This window comes from Culicoides brevitarsis, chromosome 3 (assembly GCF_036172545.1).
Source record: "Culicoides brevitarsis isolate CSIRO-B50_1 chromosome 3, AGI_CSIRO_Cbre_v1, whole genome shotgun sequence".
In the NCBI taxonomy this organism is placed as follows: domain Eukaryota; kingdom Metazoa; phylum Arthropoda; class Insecta; order Diptera; family Ceratopogonidae; genus Culicoides; species Culicoides brevitarsis.
In genome coordinates this window covers 4,007,873-4,026,813 of record NC_087087.1, presented here as the reverse complement: position 1 = coordinate 4,026,813, position 18,941 = coordinate 4,007,873, and the positions used below count along the sequence as shown (strand labels likewise).

General features: G+C 26.9%; 4 protein-coding genes and 2 non-coding genes across 9 annotated transcripts in view; 3 read left to right on the top strand and 3 right to left on the bottom strand.

Moving 5' to 3' along the window:
• The first annotated feature begins 1,770 nt into the window (after positions 1-1,770).
• Positions 1,771-11,979, top strand: LOC134833918 (probable multidrug resistance-associated protein lethal(2)03659). The gene is made up of 9 exons (XM_063848419.1): positions 1,771-1,906; positions 3,803-4,359; positions 5,108-5,315; positions 5,373-5,752; positions 6,663-8,275; positions 9,441-9,758; positions 9,815-9,995; positions 10,056-10,423; positions 11,312-11,979. Exons 2-9 carry the CDS (start codon positions 4,046-4,048, stop codon positions 11,977-11,979), a joined length of 4,050 nt encoding a protein of 1,349 aa, XP_063704489.1. The 5' UTR covers positions 1,771-1,906; positions 3,803-4,045.
• A 17-nt stretch (positions 11,980-11,996) lies between these two features.
• Positions 11,997-13,993, bottom strand: LOC134833919 (zinc finger protein 830). The gene is made up of 2 exons (XM_063848420.1): positions 13,444-13,993; positions 11,997-12,363 (listed from the first exon to the last, which is right to left on the bottom strand). Exons 1-2 carry the CDS (start codon positions 13,963-13,965, stop codon positions 12,025-12,027), a joined length of 861 nt encoding a protein of 286 aa, XP_063704490.1. The 5' UTR covers positions 13,966-13,993; the 3' UTR covers positions 11,997-12,024.
• Positions 13,994-14,135: 142 nt separating this feature from the next.
• On the top strand, positions 14,136-14,709 carry LOC134834910 (huntingtin-interacting protein K). Its single transcript, XM_063849716.1, has 3 exons — positions 14,136-14,359; positions 14,421-14,528; positions 14,596-14,709. Exons 1-3 carry the CDS (start codon positions 14,210-14,212, stop codon positions 14,689-14,691), a joined length of 354 nt encoding a protein of 117 aa, XP_063705786.1. The 5' UTR covers positions 14,136-14,209; the 3' UTR covers positions 14,692-14,709.
• A 99-nt stretch (positions 14,710-14,808) lies between these two features.
• On the bottom strand, positions 14,809-14,892 carry Trnal-cag (transfer RNA leucine (anticodon CAG)). The gene has a single exon. It is a non-coding gene; the product is annotated as a tRNA-Leu (tRNA).
• A 351-nt stretch (positions 14,893-15,243) lies between these two features.
• On the top strand, positions 15,244-15,315 carry Trnaw-cca (transfer RNA tryptophan (anticodon CCA)). Its single transcript has one exon. It is a non-coding gene; the product is annotated as a tRNA-Trp (tRNA).
• A 1,201-nt stretch (positions 15,316-16,516) lies between these two features.
• Positions 16,517-18,941, bottom strand: part of LOC134833898 (tyrosine-protein phosphatase non-receptor type 13-like) — a 65,837-nt gene continuing 63,412 nt past the window's right edge. For all 4 annotated transcript variants that reach the window (XM_063848386.1, XM_063848387.1, XM_063848388.1 and 1 more), the window contains exons 7-8: positions 17,522-18,901; positions 16,517-17,044 (exon numbers count right to left, since the gene is read on the bottom strand). In XM_063848386.1, the coding sequence (XP_063704456.1) occupies positions 16,727-17,044; positions 17,522-18,901 (1,698 nt within the window). In that variant the 3' untranslated portion in view covers positions 16,517-16,726. The remainder of the gene's footprint in view (positions 17,045-17,521; positions 18,902-18,941) is intronic.

Sequence of the window (18,941 nt, the reverse complement as noted above, 5' to 3'; positions counted from 1 at the left end):
CACAAATTAATAAAAAAAAAAATATTTAACCTTATAAAAAAAAAATAAAAGTAGAAAATAATTTTAATCCGTATTTCAATGTGAAATTTTTTGAATCAGGGCTTATAATTTATTTCGGCAAAAAAAAATAAAATTTAAATGGCGAACAAAATTTTTACATTAAAAAAATTTCCTAAAATTAAAAAAAATAAAATTATAAAAAAAATTATTGTATAAGAGAGCTAAAGCGTCTACTGGATCATCACTTTATGAAAATAAAAAAAATTGAGATGAAAAAAAAACAAAAAAAAACTGTACTCTATTTATTATTATATTATATTAATTATTATTAAATAAAAATTTAACAAACATTATTATTTACTTTACTTACGTAATATTTGTTGTTTTTCTTATCATCAGCTATTTATTATCAATAAGGTCGATTGTCTGTAGCAATTTTTGCTAAAATTTAATAAGAAATTTTTTTTTCTGATAAGATTATGGCTCAATCTTGTGAAATACTCCCAAAATTGTTTCTGTGACGCGAAATTAGAGGATTTCCTCAAGATTTTGGTTATCAAGGTAGGTATTTCATAATTCATGTTTATCTTTTGATAAACAAATAGTATATAATGCAGGAAGATGTATCTTAAATTATTTAGTATAATATCAGTTACCTACCGAGTGTGTATTTTAATTAAGTTTTATTATTTATTATCTGATTATTTAGTTGAGGTAAATATGGAAATGTTTACTTTTGGATAGCGTGGCGTCAAGTGAATTGTTTATAAGTGTTTGAATAATTTTTTTTTTAAATTTCACAAAATTTTATTTAAATATTTTTTATAATAATTTAAAAAAAATAATTTTTTTAATAATTAAAAATTAAATAATTAATAATTTTACTTTAATTAATTTAAAAATAATTAATTTTAAAACTTTTTTAAAATTTTAAATGGTTTTTTTTCAAGTTAAAATTTTAATTAATATTTTTTTCTTAAAAAAAATAAATAAATTTTTAAAGAAAAAAAATATTAATTTAAATTTTAACATTAAAAAAATAAAGATTTTAAAAAAGTTTTAAAATTAATAAAATTTTTATTTGAAAATAATTTATTTAATTATTGATTGTTAAAAAAAATTATTTTTTAATTATTATAAAAAATATAAAAAGCTTGGAATGTTAAAAAAAGTTACAAGAAATAAGAAATTTTAGTTAAAACAAAAAAAAATTCTTTCGACAGAAAATTTAACGTATTATTTTTTAATTAATTTAAGTAATTAATTAATTATATTATTTTTTTATTAAAAATATAAATAAAACAAAAAAAATAAATCTGAAAATAACCTGAATTTAAAATAAATTGAATTAAAAAAAATGTTTATAATTAAATAATTCAATTTAAAAATCTTAAATTAAAAAAAAAAAAATAAAAAAATTAAAAAAAAGCATTCTAAATTAAAAAACTATTTATTTTACTTGGTTTGAATTAATTAGAATAAATTTTCAAATCAAAATTTCTCTTAAACATTTTTTAACTGTAGAATTTTTTAAAAACTCTCTCTCTCTCTCTCTCTCTTCATATACAATTTATACAAAAAAAATCATAAAGTGAATGCATTATGTTCTTATACAAACACAAACTAAACCAAAAACCGGCCTGTCATTTTACAAACGCATACAGAAACAATTCCAACAGCTGATTTGCTTAGCTGAACTGACAAAGAGACACAGCTGTTCTCACTGCTGTAGAAAAATACCGAAATCGATTAGTGTTAGTTTGGCTTTACGGGCGATTGGATCGCGTTCGCATATCGTCTCTCATTGTTGTCTGCTGTCGAAAAAGTGATTTTACAATAAATATCGACAAAAAACGACACAGAAAACAGATACGGATATTGTGTTATCGCAAAAACGTGATAAAAAGTACGTGAAAAGCTAAGTTTTGAATTGTAAAGTGGCTTTTAAAATAGAATTGTTTTGAGATTCCAATAATAGATTTATTGAGACTTGGCATTGAAATTGAATTTTGTTGCAATTAAAAGTCATATTTTTGACGAGACATTCACGCAAAGTTTTTTTTCGCGATGATTTTAGTGCAAAAAAAGTTCAATTCACTTTTAATTGAAAAAAAAAAAAATGTGAAGAAGGGAAAAAATGTTAGCCTTCACCTTTTTACTTTGAGCGAAACGTGATTGAAGCATGATTTAACTGTTTATAATAAATGATATTTTCCTACTGATTGCCAAGTCGTGTCATACTCAAGTGAGTTTGTTAACCTTTTATGCGTGTAATGGGATTTTTTTGCGGAGCTTTGAAAAGTAACAATCAATAAAGTGTTGAATAATTAATTCGATAAAAAAAATAAGTTAAAAAGTTTTAAGAGAGAATTTATGAGTTCAGCGAAAAACTTTCATTCAATAAAAAATTTGAAATAAAAAAAAAACTTCAGATCTAAATTTTAAATTATTGAGATAGGTCTCTTCGTCAGAGATTTTGTTTATCATAATGTTAACTTTAAATTATTCTGTCGTCAGAGTCTGTGAATTGTAAAATTTCATTGGTTCATGATACATAAAATGATGTTTTTGACACTTAATTTTATCTGGATACATCTAGTTCTATAGATTATCTCAATTTTATGCGTCTTGATTAAAAATTTTATTGCAAATTTTTATTAGTTAGTTTACCAAAGTTTTGTGATAAAGTTCAACTTTTGCTAAAGTCAGTCTTTGAAAAGTTTTCGAAGAGTAAGCCTCGAGAAAAAGTTAAGAGTTGAAAAGTTTTGTTCTTGTATCAACTGGGAGGTCTGTGAAAGAATATTTCAGTTTAAGATCTTTAAAGGCTTGATTTTTGAAAAATGTTCGAAGAGTAAGCCTCGAGAAGGAGTTTAGAGTATCAGGTTGAATAGTTTTGTTATTGTATCAACTGGCAGGTCTGTGAAAGATTGTTTCAGTTTAAGATCTTTGAAGGCTTGATTTTTGAAAAATGTTCGAAGAGTAAGCCTCGAGAAGAAGTTTAGAGTATCAGTGTTTTGAATTTTTGTTATTGTATCAATTTTCCTTCTTTGGTTTAAGATCTTTAGTGTTTAAAGAGTAAGCCTCGAAGAACGTTTAAACTTTTGTTTTGTATAACTGCAAAAGATTGTTTCAGTTTAAGATCTTTAAAGGCTTGATTTGAGCTTCTTGATCTTTATTTTTATCGAATAGAATAAAGTTCATTAAAGTTCAGAAATCTTCTAATATCCTCTTGAACTCAGGTTTAAGGGTTTTCTTGAACATTTCTTCAAGTGTATATTTCATCAATCAATCAATTCCTGAAAAGAAAAAAAAATATAAAATTTTTTTTTTTTAAAGAATAAAAACTAACCTGAAATAACAAAATGAGGCCATGAAATCCCAAACACACTTACAAAAAGTTAAAACTAACATTTCAATAACTTTACTCAAAAAAGTTAAAATAAACAAAAATGACTAATTATTTTTTTCTTGTTAACTTCAATTTTACACAAATTCATAAAAAAAGTAATAATCACAAAGTAAATTAACCAAAACCGTAATAATAAATTTAAAGATCATTTTTAATCTTTTTTTGTTTATTTTATCTCATTTTTTATTTATATCAACAAATGATAGGTCAGTAACACATACACGCGTTTTTTGATAAAAATTTCGTTATCAGATAAGAAACATTTCAATTCGTTGTGAAATTTTTATTTCATTCAGTCTTCAATTGCTTATCGAACGTCAATCTTCGTGTCGTTCTTTACTTCATTTATTTATTTATTTAGTCCTTGAATAATTTTTCATTCCATATTTACAGATAATCCAATAAATACCAATTAAAAGCAACTTCTGTGATTGTTTTGTATGTAAACTTCTGTACAAATAGTGAATTAAAAGTAATTTAATCAAGAAACAAATACATGAATCAAAGTCATGTAGTGACAATTTATGACTATTGCGTAGAAATTATGATGCTGGTTCTCAATTGAATTCAAATTAAAATTAATTTAAAATTATTTCGAATAATTCAAAGACTTTACAAAAGACAAAACAAATAAATATGAATAGAAAGGAAAAAGTGCCTTCGTCTCCAAAGGAGAATCCTGTGATAAAAGCAAATTTCATATCGACCATGACTTATTGGTGGTTGCGACATATTTTTGTCAAAGGATATAAAAAACCGATAGAAGAGGAAGATGTTTTTGCCTGTTTGAAGGAACATGAAAGCGATGGTTTGCACAAAATTATGGGGAAATTGTGGGCAGAGGAGAAAGTGAAAAAGAAACCCAGTATGTTAAGGGTGTTTTACAAAGCGTTTGGACCTAAAACGCTGTTTTGGGGTTTAGTATTTTCCTGCGTTGAGTCAGGAGTGAGGTAAGAATTTGAAAATTTAACGAAATTTTAATAAATTACGTGTTTAGACATTTTCAAATGTGCATAGGGGATTTTTTTCGAAATGTGTATTGGGTCCAAAATTAAAAATTTTATTATTTCTAAAAATTTAATTATTGTACTGAAAGAAATTTTAAAATTTTTTCAATTTTTAATTTTCCCATAGCAAATTTTATATTTTCACCCCAATGCATATTTTAAAATATTTTGAAATTTTTAAATATTTCTTACATTTTAACCAAAATTTTTAAAAAAATAAATATTATAAAATTTTGAAAATATGCATTTGTTAAAAAATTTTAAAATACGCAATGGGTAAAAAAATTTAAAATTCAAAATATGCATTGGGCAAATTTTTTTGAAATATGTATTGGGCCAAAAATTTAAATTTTTATTGTTTTAAAAAATTTTAATTTTTAAAGGGATAAAAATTAAATTTTTCACTGAGAGAAATTTTAAAATTTGCATTGGGATTTTTTTAATTCAAAATTTTCCCATAGCACATTTAATATTTTCATCCCAATGCATAAATTAAAATTTTCTCCCAAAGTACATTTAATTCTTTCATATTTTTTAATCAAATTTTTGAAAAATTGTAATTAGAAATTTTAAAATATGTATTGGGTAAAAAATTTAAAAATGTACATTGGGTCAAAAAAATTAAAATGTGCATTGGGATAAAATATTTTTTTAGAATAAATTTAATTTTTTAACAAATTTTTATTTTCAGGCTCATCCTTCCATTATGTTTAGGCAATTTAGTGACATATTTCGCACCGGGACAGACTCAACTAACAAAAAATGACGCATATTTATGGGCATCGGGAATCGTTATATGTTCCCTTATCCCTGTACTTACCTTCCATCCCTTTATTATGTTCATCTTTCAAGTTGGCATGAAACTTCGAATTGGTTGCTGTTGTCTCATCTACGAAAAAGTAAGTTTTTTTTTTTACAAAAAATTACAAATAAATTAAAAAATTTTTAATTTTCAGACCTTAGCTCTCAAAAAATGCGCCATAATTGACGGTTTGGGAGGGCGTGTCATCAATTTAATGTCCAACGATGTAGCAAAGTTCGAAATAGCCCTTTGCTTCTTGCATGACTTGTGGAAAGGGCCATTAGAACTGTTTCTATTAGGATATTTTATTTATCGCGAAATTGGCGTTGCGGGAATTCTCGGGCTTGGATTCATGTTGAGCTTTATTCCGTTGCAAGCATGGGTTGGCAAACGTGCTGCTGTTTATCGGTTGAAGACAACAAAGCGCACGGATGTTCGTGTGAAGCTGATGAACGAAATTGTGCAAGGAATTCAGGTTATTAAGATGTATGCGTGGGAAAATTCGTTTGCGAAGATGATTGCCAAAGTTAGAAGGTAAGTTTTTTTTTAATTTTTATTTAAAAATAATTTAAAAATTTTTATTGATTAATTTAAATAAATAAATTAAAAAATTAATAATTAATTCAATAAAAAAAATATTTTTTAAAATAATGAAAATATTTTTAATTATTTCATTAATTAATTTTTTCAAAATATTTTTAAAAATAAATATTTGAAATAAAAAAATAATTTTAAAAATTAATAATTTAATTAAATTTAATTTTCGAAAAACATATATATTTTTAAAAATTAAAAAAATTTAATTTTTTCAAATATAATTTTACCAAATATTAATATTGAAATAATTTAATTTATATTTTTTTAAAATTATTTTGATAATTTAAATTATTTTTGAATAAATTAAGTCTGTTGATAAAAAAATAAAAAAAATTAAAATTATTAAAAATATAAATTAAATTTATTTTTAAATAAATTTTTGAAATTTAATTTTTATTCTTGATAAATTTAATATTTTTAAATTTTTGATAATTTATTAAAAATTAAAATAAGAATTTTAAAATATTTAAGATTTTTTTTAAATAAAAAAAAACTATTTATATTTTTTATAGAATTAAACAAAATTATTTATAAAAATAAATTTGAGAAATTTAAATTATTTTTTTAAATAAATTTAATATTTTTAAATTCTTAATAATTTTTTTTTAAATGAAAAATTATTTTTATTTTATTTTTTTGGATTTTTTTACAAATTAATAAAATTAAAAATTATTTTAAATATTTTTTTTTAAAATAGGTATAAATTTAATAAATTATTAATTTTAAAATAAATTTAATTTTTTAAAATTTTTTGATAATTTTTTTAATTAAAAAATAATATTTTTAAAATATTTAATTTTTTTTATTCAACAAATTTTAATAATTTTTTTTTAAATTTTCGTTTCAGAAAAGAAATAAACGCCGTCAAAGGAGGAGCCTACATCCGTGCAACTCTCTTATCTTTCTTCATGGTATCTCGTGTCTCCATCTTTTTGAGTCTCATCAGCTACGTTTACTTCGGAAATGTCATTACCGCACGCAAAGTTTTCATCACAACCTCCTATTTCAACGTCTTGAACGAAAGCATGGTTCATTTTTGGCCTCTCGCCATCACTTTTGTCTCCGAGGGATACATTTCCGTGCAACGAGTTTTGGATTATCTCATGATAAGTGAACAAAAACCTCAATTCGAAGAGAAAAAAATCAATTCAAACGGCGTAAATGACTCAAAAGAAGCTCCAAAAATGAACGGACACGTAAAATCTTCAACAGAAAAGCCCCAACGACACTTCCATACGTACGAAAACGTCACAAAACCTCGCATTTTGATGTCAAATGTCACGGCGAATTGGACAATTGCTGAACAAGAACCAAACCCCGGCTTGGAAAACGTCGATTTGTCAATTACGAATGGCTTGACGACCCTAATTGGACCTGTTGGATCGGGAAAAAGTACATTTTTGCAAGTAATTTTGGGCGAACTTGAACTGGATGACGGGCAAATTCACGTTGATGGCGTCGTGAGTTACGCTTCGCAAGAAACGTGGCTCTTTGAGGGCTCAATTCGACAAAATATCGTCTTTATTGAGGATTTTGACGAAGAAAGGTACCGAAAAGTGGTCAAAGTTTGTGCTTTGGAGAAGGATTTCGAGCTTTTGCCGTATGGAGATGCCACAATTGTCGGCGAACGAGGCATTTCGTTGAGCGGCGGGCAAAAAGCGCGAGTCAATTTGGCACGTGCGGTGTACAAAAAAGCTGATATTTACCTCTTAGATGACCCCTTGAGTGCTGTGGATGCTCACGTTGGGCGTCATATCTTCGATAAATGCATCCGCGGGTTCCTGAGTGACAAAATTTGCGTTTTGGCGACGCATCAGCTGCAATATTTGAAGGATTGCAAGCACATTGTCCTCATGAACGACGCGAAAATCGAAGCTCAAGGCTCGTATCAGACCCTAAAAGAGCAAAAACAGAGCATTTTATCGCTGCTTCCGGAAGACAACTCCCTTGAAACTCCGGTGCACGAACAAAAAGAACCAGATTTCATCCCAAATTCGGACAAACACAAACCGCTCGAAGACGATGACGACGACTACCCGGAACAAGTGAAGGAAAATCAAGAAACGGGCGCCGTGAATTTGCGCGTTTACAAAAATTACTTCCGTGCTGTCAACAGTAATTTGTGGATTTTTTCCGTTTTTTTGCTGTGTCTTTTGGCGCAATGCACTTATTCGGGCGTCGATATGTTCGTCGCGGAATGGGTCAATTGGGAGGAGTCGTTGGGTGCTGTGGGTCACTTTTTGGAGGATTTTGCCGTTTTTGTCGGGAAATTGTTCAATTTGGAGGATCCAAGAAGAAGTAAAGCGGTTTTTAATGCAACTACGAATTTGACAACGATGGAGACGGAATCAGGACTTCCCGTGGAAACGATAAGGCAGAGATATATTTATGTTTATTCGGCAATTATGGTTGTTCTTGCTTATCTCTCGATTCATCGGACGTTTGCGTTTTTCTATTTAGGTGAGTTAATTTAATTTTTTAAAATTATTTTTTTTAATTTTTTTTTAATTTAAAAAAATTAAATTTAATTATTTAATTAATTCAAAATTAAAAATAAAATTTATTTAATTTATGTTTGAAATTTTTTTTTAAAAATAAAAATAAATAAATAAATTTAAAAAAAATGATTGAAAAAACATTTATCTAATTTTAATTTTTTTTAATTTACTTCACAAAAAAATTTAACATCACATTTATGAATATTAAAATTTACCCGTACCTAAATAATTTTTTTTATTTAATTTTTTTATATTATTTTTTGTTAAATTTAAAAAAAATAAATTAAACATTCAATTAATTAATTTTAAATTTAAAAAAATCTTTTAATTTATGAAAAATTTAATTTTAAAACTTTTAATTTATGTAAAATAAAAAATAATTTACAAAAAAAAAGTAATTGAAAAAAATCAAATTTAAAATTACATGAAAAAAATTAAAACATTTTTTTATATTTTTAATTTTAAAAATTAAATCAAATATTTGAATTAATTTTAAATTAAAACCATCTTTTTTTTAATTTATTTTTAAAAAATATAAAATAAAAAATTAATTTTAAAAATTAAGTAACAAACACAAAAAATAATTTTTTTATTGAATTTTTTTAGAATATTTTTTTTTAATTATTTTATCCTTAACATTTAATACATTTCAATTTTATTTGCTTTGCAAAATTTTAAAAATAATTTTTTTAATGATTGAAAATTGTATTATTTTATATAAAAATTACAAATTTAATTTTTTTGACCAAATTTAATTTAAAAAATAAATAAAAGATAATATTTTTAAATAAATAAAACTATAAAAAATAAATGAATTTAAATTTTTAATTAATTTTAAATATATTTTATTAAAACAAAAATCGTAAATTTAAATTAATTAATTTTTTAAAATTTTAAATAATTAAAAAATTATTATTTTAATTTATTTTGAATTTTGTTAATTAATTTTTATTAAAATAAAAAAATTATTAATTTTTTCATTACTTTTTTTTATAAAATTTAATTAAAAAAAATATTTAAATTTTAATCATAATTTTTATTTAATTTTAATGTAAATATTAAAATAATAAAATTTTCGAAATTCAAAAAAAAAATTAAAATAAAAAATAAAATTTTCTTACCTTCAGGTCTCAGAATATCAAAAAATTTGCACGACAAAATGTTCCGCGGAGTAACGCGAGCCACAATGTACTTCTTCAACACAAATCCATCGGGTCGAATATTAAATCGTTTCAGCAAAGACACCGGAAACATCGATGCTGTGCTTCCCGGAGCCCTTTTGGACTGTATTTGGTTCCTTTTTGAGATGTTTGCTGTGATGACAGTTGTTGCCATTGTGAATTATTGGCTTTTGATACCGACTTTGGTGCTTGCGGTTTTAATGTTCCTCATTCGAGATATTTATGTGAGGACTTCAAGGAGTGTGAAACGCGTTGAATCGCTTTGTAAGAAATTTTTTGGTTTTTTTTTACGAAATTTTATCAAAAAATTAATTTTTTAGCTCGAAGCCCGATGTTTTCTCACACAAACGCGACTTTGAACGGTCTCTCAACAATTCGCGCGTTCAAAGCTTCCGACATCCTTCAAGATGAGTTCGCCCATTTGCAGAATTTTAACTCGGCGACTTATTATCTCTCACTGACAACAACTCGTGCCTTTGCTTTTTGGCTTGATTTTACATGGTAAGAAATTTTTTGTCAAAAAAAAAAATTAAAAAATTTTAATAAAAAATAATTTTTTAGTGTCTTGTACATCGCAATTGTGACATTCAGCTTCCTCTTTATGGATAACGGTTCAGGCGGATCTGTCGGTTTGGCAATAACGCAAAGTATAACGTTGATCGGGATGTGTCAATGGGGCATGCGACAAACGGCAGAGCTCGAAAATCAAATGGTTTCTGTCGAAAGAGTCGAGGAATACGTGAATTTGCCTTCAGAACCGCCAATGGAGACAGATCCGGAGCACATGCCGAAGGGAGAATGGCCCAATGAGGGAAGAATCAAGTTTAGTAATCTGAGTTTGCGTTATTCGGAAGAAAGTGAGTACGTGTTGCAACGATTGACGTTCGAAATTGAGCCGAAAGAGAAAATTGGGATTGTTGGAAGAACGGGTAAGAATTTTTTAGTTGCATTTTGACTTAATTTTTTGTAATTTTTTTTTTAATTTAATTTTTTTTTACTTTTTTTTATTTAAATTAATTATTAAAATAATTAATTAAAATTTTCCTAATTTTTAAATCAAAATTCATTTAAATCAGATTTTTTTTTAATTTTAAAAATTTAATTTAAAATATTTTTAATTTTTTTTATTTAAAAAAAAAATTTATTAGTTGAAATTATTTTTTTTTAATTTTTTTTTATAATTTTAATTAATTTTATTTTTTTTTTTTTAAATCAAAATTTTAAATTTTTTTTTTTAATTTTATTTTTAAATTCAAAAATTTTATTGACTTTTACATTTTTTGATAAAAAAAAATTCAATTAATTTTTAATGAAATTATAATCTAATTTTTTAAATTAATTCATTAATTTATTTATTAATAATTTTATTTATTTTTTTTTCATTATTTAAAATTGAGAATTAAAAAAAATAAAATTTTGAATTTAATTAAATTAAAAAATAAATAAATTAAAAAAAAAAATAATCAAAAATAAATTAATTTTTTAAAATAATTTAATTTATTTTTTAATTAATATTTAAAATGAATCTTCAATTGAATTTCTTCTATCTAATATTTACCTATTTATTTTTATAAAATATTTTATTGTCTTAAAATTATTTTAATTTTTTTTTGAATTTAAATTTAAAAAATTGAAATTTTAAAATTCAAAATGAAATTTTACCTTTTTTTCGCTCGTGAGACGAAAAAACAAAGCAAAAGTGTCTCCTTTTTTGATGGACATTTTATTAAATTTTAAAAATTTCGATTTGTATAAAAAACCTTCAAATTTAAAAATTTTCATTAAAAATTGTAATTTTTCCCATTATTCTTTTTCAGGCGCGGGCAAATCAAGCATCATCCAAGCCCTTTTCCGTCTCGCCCCCATTGAGGGTCTCATCAAAATCGACGATGTCGACATCCAAAAACTCGGTTTGCGTGATCTTCGCAGCTCCATTAGCATCATCCCGCAAGACCCGATTCTCTTTTCGGGCACGATGCGTTCAAATTTAGACCCATTCGAGGAAAAAACCGACGCCGAGCTGTGGCAAGCTTTGGAACAAGTCGAACTGAAGGAAGAAGTTGCTTCACTCACGGGCGGCTTGGAATGCAAAATGAGCGACGGCGGAAGCAATTTCAGCATGGGACAACGTCAACTCGTGTGTTTAGCGCGTGCCTTGCTTCGCAACAATAAAATCCTCATTTTAGACGAGGCAACAGCGAATGTCGACCCCGAAACGGATAAATTCATTCAAACGACAATTCGGGAGAAATTTGGACATTGCACGGTTCTGACAATCGCACATCGACTTCACACCGTCATGGATTCGGACAAAGTTCTCGTCATGGATGCCGGGCAAGTCATCGAATTCGATCATCCGCACGTTCTGATGCAAAATCGCGACGGCATGTTGCGAAAACTCGTCGATAAAACGGGCAAACAAACGGCGAAAATGCTCAAAGAAATCGCCGAGGAGAGTTTTAGGAGCAAAAAGAAAGATTTGTAGCACAAAAACTCGCGAAAAACATTAAAAAATACGAAAATTTATTAATTATTTGTGTGATTTCTTCGCTCGCCAGTCCAGATATTCGTCAATGTCGACGTCAGAGTCTTCAGAGTCGCTGCTTTTGTCGTTTTGAGGATCTTCTTCCATCGCTTCGTGCTTGACTTCTTTGAATTTTTCGACAACAGCTTCCTTTTTCTTCTCCAAATCGAGAACGCGGGACCAAATTCGCATCTGTTCGTCAATTTCGTCCATTTGACGCTCCGTTGTGAGTTCTTCTTGTTCCTCGTTGATGATTTGCGTGGATAGCGTTTGGGCATCTTTGATCTCTTTTTGGAAACGATCCCATTCTTCGTCGTTTGGGTCTTTGAATTCGCGATTGTGGGCCTAAAAATAAATTTTTTTAAAATAAATTTTGTTAAAAATTAATTTTTTTAAAATTTTTATGATAAATTTTCTTTAAAAAATTTATTTTTCAAGCAAATTTTTTCAAAAAGTCGAATTTTTATAAAAAAAAAAACATTTTTTATTTTTGAAAAGTTAAAATTTTCTAAAATTTTTAATCAACTTCGTTTCAAAAAAAATTTAAAAAATTAACATTTTTAAGAAAAGTTCAATTTGAACAATAAAAAATTAATTTAAAAAAATCTTTAATGAATTTTTTTTCAAAATTTTATAAATCTGAAATTATTTTTAAAGAACTTAAAATTTTTTAAATTTTAATTTTTTTTTTTAAAGTTAAATTATTTTAGGTTTTTGAAATTTTTAAAAAAATTTTTTTTAAATTTTTTTTTCAAAAATTTTTTAAAAAAATCGAAATTTTTTCATGAAAAAATAGATTTTTTTTCAAAAATTTGCTTAAAAAATATTTTTTTTTTCAAAAAATAATAATTTTTTTTACTTTAAAATTTAATAAATCTTGAAAATGTTTTAAAAAAAATTTTTTTTTTAATGAATTTTTAAAAATTAAATTTTTTTTTTTTTTGAAAAATTTAAATTTTTTTTTTTTTTTTTTTTTGAATTTTTTTTTTTTTAAATTTTTAAATTTTTCTTTTAATTTTTTTTTAATTTTTTAAAATTTTGAAAAAATTTTTTTTTTTTTATTTTTTAATTAAAAAAAATTTTTAAAAATTTTTTTTTTTAAAAATTAATTTTTTTTTAAAAAAAAATTCGTAAAATTTTGAATTGAAATTTTGAAAATCCCAAAAAATTTTGTCTGAAGAAATAAAAATTTTTAGAAATTATGCCAAATGTTTTAATAATATTAAATTCAAAAGGTCAAAATTTTGATCAAAAAGGTAAAATTTTTGAAATAATTTTAATATTTTGGAAATTTTTACAAAATTTTTGACTTTTTGAATAATTTTTTTAAAATTTTTCATGAAAATTTGCTTAAAAAATCTCATTTTGATCAGAAAAACTCTTGAAAACGAAAAATTTCATTGAAATCTCACAAAAAATTCTTACTTTCGCATCTTCCTTCGGATTATCGAAGAACCCATCAGGCAGCTCGTTAGTTGGTTGTTCCTCCGTTTCCATTTTTTCCTGTTTCTGTCCATTGCTTCGACTAATATTCACCAAACTTTTATCAATTTTTGCATTTTCCGGCGTCTCAAACTCTTCCTCGTCATCTTTCCGGTTCGAATTTTTCAGAATTCCCTTGAGTTTCTTCGTCGGTTGTTCGCTGACGACTTCAGGAACTGCGGGACGTTTCACTGCGGCAACCTTTTGCGCCAACACGGGATCATTTTTGACCTTTTCCTTGAGTTCCTTGGCAGCAACGAGATTTTCTTTGTGTTTCTTCGAGTTGACGTGCACGGGCCAAGCTTTTTCGGAGCGCACGACGGCATCACAAACGATGCATTTGAGTTCGCCGGCTTCGTATTTGGCAAGCGGGGAGTTGATTCGGGCAGAAATTGACGGAGATTCTTTCGTGGCGGCTTTTTGATCTTTGATCATGCGACGCAAACGGAAGGAGCTTGAAGACATTTCGCGGTGAATTTTTTTTGTTTACCTTTTTTGCTCTGTGATGATGAAATGGGTTGGAATTCATGATGAAATCCGCATGATTTTATTTTTTATCAATTTCATTCGTCTCAAAAATTAGCGCCATCTAAGCGGATATTTTTGAACTAAAAAAAATTGAATTAGCACGAAGGCGATTTTTTTAAAAATATTTTTTTAATCAAAACACGAGAAATTCGAGGATTTTTTATTAAAAAATTCACAAAAAATGGCAGATACAAACGGAGATGAGCAACATCATGAGGAAGAAGAACAAACGGACAAGAAGCAGAAAAGACACGATTTGACGGGAGCGAAAGATTTAGACAAAGTCACAGATTACGCCGAAGAATTGGAGCTCAAATCCGACATTTCGAACGTGAGTTTTTAATTTTTATCGAAATTTTCGTCAAAATTTCATAAAAACTTTAAAATTTTAGGCTGCAAACATCTTTGCTGAGAAGAGAAACAAAGAAGACGAACTCAAACTCGCTAAAGAACGCGAACTTCAAAAGATTCACGTGAAAAAGGAAGACGTCGAGTTAATTGTAAGTTCATTTTTTGACTAAATCTCCCGCAAAAAATTATTTTTTTTCAATTTTAATTTTTTTTAAGATGCACGAAATGGAAATCTCCCGATATCAAGCTGAAAAAACCCTCCGGGAGCACAGCGGAAATGTCGTGAATGCTCTTGTCGCGTTAGTTGAATAAATTTTTCCATTAAAAAAAATATTTTTTGATTTTTTTTTCGATTTTTACATGCAAGTTTTTCATCCAATTGAGAAAAATTCGAAAAAAATTAATTTTTCGTGAATAAAAAAAATGTGCTGTCAGCAGTGGGATTCGAACCCACGTCAACCGAAGTTGACTACGACCTGAACGTAGCGTCTTAGACCTCTCGACCATGCTGACATATCTGTATATGCACGCCAAGAGACGGTTTTAAGGCGCTGTATGATTTTATGTGCGATGTTGCGTGCAGAGGTACGACACACAAGATAAAAATACGTTTGAGGGGATGGAAATCGAGTGATTTTTGATTTAATTTTTTTTTTTTTTTAATTAAATTTTTTAAAAATTTTTTTTTTTTAATTTTTTTTTTTAATTTAATTTTTTAAAAATTAATTTTAAATTAAAAAAAAATAAATTAAATAAAAAATCGATAAAGTAAACACGTGAATGTACGACACGTGTTCGTGTACGTGAGCAATGAAACCAATTTTACTCCATTCATGTACGGTTTGTATCCCCTTCTACATATATGACTCCGTGGCGCAACGGTAGCGCGTCTGACTCCAGATCAGAAGGTTGCGTGTTCAAATCACGTCGGGGTCACATCTCTTTTTTGCTTCTTTTTGTTTCATTTTTTTCATGAGACTTTGTCGAAAATTTAAATTTTATATTAAAAAATTATTTTTTTGTTCAGTAGAAATTTTTTCAAAATTAGTTTTGTTTGTTAAATTTAAATAATTTTTATTTTTTTTAAAAGAAAATTCAAAATAAAAACAAAAAAAATATTATTTTGATTAATGAAAAAATAATTCTTATAAAATTTTTTTGATTTTTTATGAAAAAGGGTTTAGAAGCTCAAGTTTTCTTATTTTTAATTATTTTTTATTATAAAAAGTCGAAAAAATTCACAATGTTGTATTTTTGAAAATTCGAAATTTTCTGCAAAATCGAAATTTTTATTCTGAAAACTAAATATCTAAAAATATTAAAATTTTTAAATTATTTTAATTTAATTTTAAGTTTAAAAATTTATTTTTTTAATTCAATTTTAAAATAAATTTTTTTTTAATAAATTAAATTTTTTAAATTAAATAAATTTAAAAAAAAAATCAATTTTTTAAAATAAAAATTAAAAAAAAAATAAATTTTTTAAATTTAATTTTTTTAAAATAAATTAAATCTTTTAAAATTGAAAATAATTTTTTTTTAATTAATTTTTTTTTAATAAAATTAAAAGTATTAATTTTTAAACTTGAAATTAAATTAAAATAATTTAAAAATTTTTATTAATTATTTTTTTTTTGAAAAACAAATATTTATTTTTTTAAAAAAAATTAAACAACAAAATAATTAATTTTTTTATTTAAAAATTTTAACATTTTTAAGAATTTTATTTTAATTTTTTAATAAAATTTTTATTTATTTTTTTAAACAAATATAAAAAAATTTTAAATTCAAAAATCAATAAAAAAAATAAATTTTGATAAAAATTACTTTAAATAGTCGAAAAATTCGAATTTTCTTTAATTTTATAAAACTCATCTAAAATTTACTTACGAAAATAAATTTTCAGAAAATTAGAGAAAAATAAATTTTTTTTTTTTGTGAAATGTGCTTTTTATTATTCAAAGATTCATAATTCCATCAACTCGTTAATTAACTTTTAATTTATTTTTTTTAATAAATATTTTTTTTATTTTCCGTTGAATGGAATTAATTTATTTATATAATTTTTTTTATAAATTATTAATTTATCTAAGCTAACTATTTTTTTTTTATTAAATCTACATTTTTTTTTCTTTAATTCATGGAAATTTGATTTGGTTTCGTCGCTCCTTACAGAACAAATTACAATTTATTCTTACATTTATTTAATTTTATTACAATTGATTGTTTTAACAATTATTTTTTTTTTACTTTTTTGACTAACAAGTAGAAAAATGACTAACATTCGAATAATTTATTAATTTTTGCTACTTAAAACTAAAGAAATTGTTTTTTTTTTGGACGGCATTTAATTCTCTCCTTCTGTTTCGCATCCAACGTCATAATGCACGGGCGCTCCGTTGTTGTTGTTTGCGTTAAATTTGCGCGCTACTGTGATCACAATTGCTCCCCTGATCGTTCGTAACAAGTCAATTACTTCGTGCTTTTCTTTGCCATCGACGGATTCATCGTTCACGGTTAAGATTCTGTCATTTTTGCGCAATCTTCCATCACGTGCAGCAACACTGTCAGCATAAACGGCGCTAATGTAGATATGACCGCCATCTTTTGTCACGCTGAAGCCCAAACGACTGTTCCATCCGCGATTTAGTTCGACAGTGATTAACTAAAATAAGGGAAATGGTAGAAAAATTAATTTTGAGGTTAGTTTTTAATGAAAATTTTAACTTTGAGGTTAGTTTTTAATTAAAAATTTAACTTTGAGGTTAGTTTTTAATAAAAATTTTAACTTTGAGGTTAGTTTTTAATGAAAATTTTAACTTTGAGGTTAGTTTTTAATAAAAATTTTAACTTTGAGGTTATTTTTTAATGAAAAATTTAACTTTGAGGTTAGTTTTTAATGAAAATTTTAACTTTGAGGTTAGTTTCTTAATAAAAATTTAACTTTGAGGTTAGTTTTTAATGAAAATTTAACTTTGAGGTTAGTTTCTCAATAAAAATTTAACTTTGAGGTTATTTCTTAACAAAAAATTAACTTTGAGGTTAGTTTTTAATGAAAATTTTAATTTTGAGGTTAGTTTTTAATTAAAAATTTAACTTTGAGGTTAGTTTTTAATAAAAATTTTAAATTTTCAGCTCTTACCTGATTTCCTTCACTGTCAATGATGGATTGATTACTTGAGCTCCGTGACAATTCATGCTGCGAGATAACCGTAACATCACAAATCGACTCACTATTTGGCGTTTTTGCCATTTCTTCTCTCTCATCTTGTTCCGCATCGCCTGCCAACATCGCGCCTTTCCATTTCAACAACCCATTCGAGCCATTTTCATTCGTCGTCGATTGTTGCGACTGATACATCGGATGCCCTCGCGTGAATTTCGACACATATTCCAAGTCTTTTTTATTTTTGCACTCAACGAGGAGCGTTTCGCACGGCAAACTCGTAAAATCGTCGCCAATTTGCTCCGAACTCGGATTCAGAGTATAAATTGTGGGCGCATCTAACACATCATTGTCCAAATTGTTGAGTTCATAGGCATTTGCTTTGGCGATCGAGAATTGGGGCTTTTTTAATCCGGTCGGAGTACTTCCGGGTTGCGTGAGATCCAGATAATTTGGGCGCCCGGGACGTTCGCCGTAATAACTTTCATCATCGACCATCGACAAAAGTTCATCTTCGTTGTAAAATTCTTCTTCTCCTTCGTTTTCTGGCTCCGAAATTAGTCCGTTGTTGCAATAACTGATCGAACTGTGCGACGAAACTTGTTGAACGCGGCAAGAATTGTTCGTGTCGTGACTTACGACAGTCGAGGTGTCGCTTTCGGTGCCGCTTTGCTGCATAAAAGTGTTGCTCGAGGACCCTTGGGAGCCCGAAGTCGACGAATGGGGACTTTTGTGAGCTCTTTTGAGACGCCTTGAAGGACTAGAAGACTTTACGGAGGAACTTGTTGAATCGTCGCCGCCCGAATTTTGCTTCCGATACGCGATATCTGTCAGCAAATTGATCGCTTCGGGCCGCAAAACGACTTTTTTGCTGTTTGAAGACATATTCAAAGCTTTCCTCTCGATTTCTGTGGGCGAAACGGCAGAAAGAGGCGTCAAAGTGTCATCACGAAAGAGACGAAGCTTAACCGTATCCGGTGCTTGACGCAAAAATATCACAGCTTGCTCGTGACTCATGTTACTTATCGGGATATCGTTCACCGCGAGAATTTTATCTCCGGGTTTTATGCGCCCATCCGATAACGCAGGCTCACGAACCAAAGCACGAACGCAATGCCCGAGCACATTTTCATCCTCTTTTCGCAACGTAAATCCAAGAGATCCCTGTTGCTTTGTCAAAATCAGCTCGAATTCGCCGCTGAACGAATTATTAAAATGATCCAAGACGCCATGCGATCGAATTGGAGGCATCGGAGGTTCAGCTGGAGGCGACAATTTTCGGTAACGTTCGTCGCTGGGACGACAAATTATCATGAAAACCTCGTCGGGTGTCGTTCGAAGGACTTCAAGGGCTTCCTATAATGAGAAAAAATTAAAAAAAGTGAAAAAAAAAAAA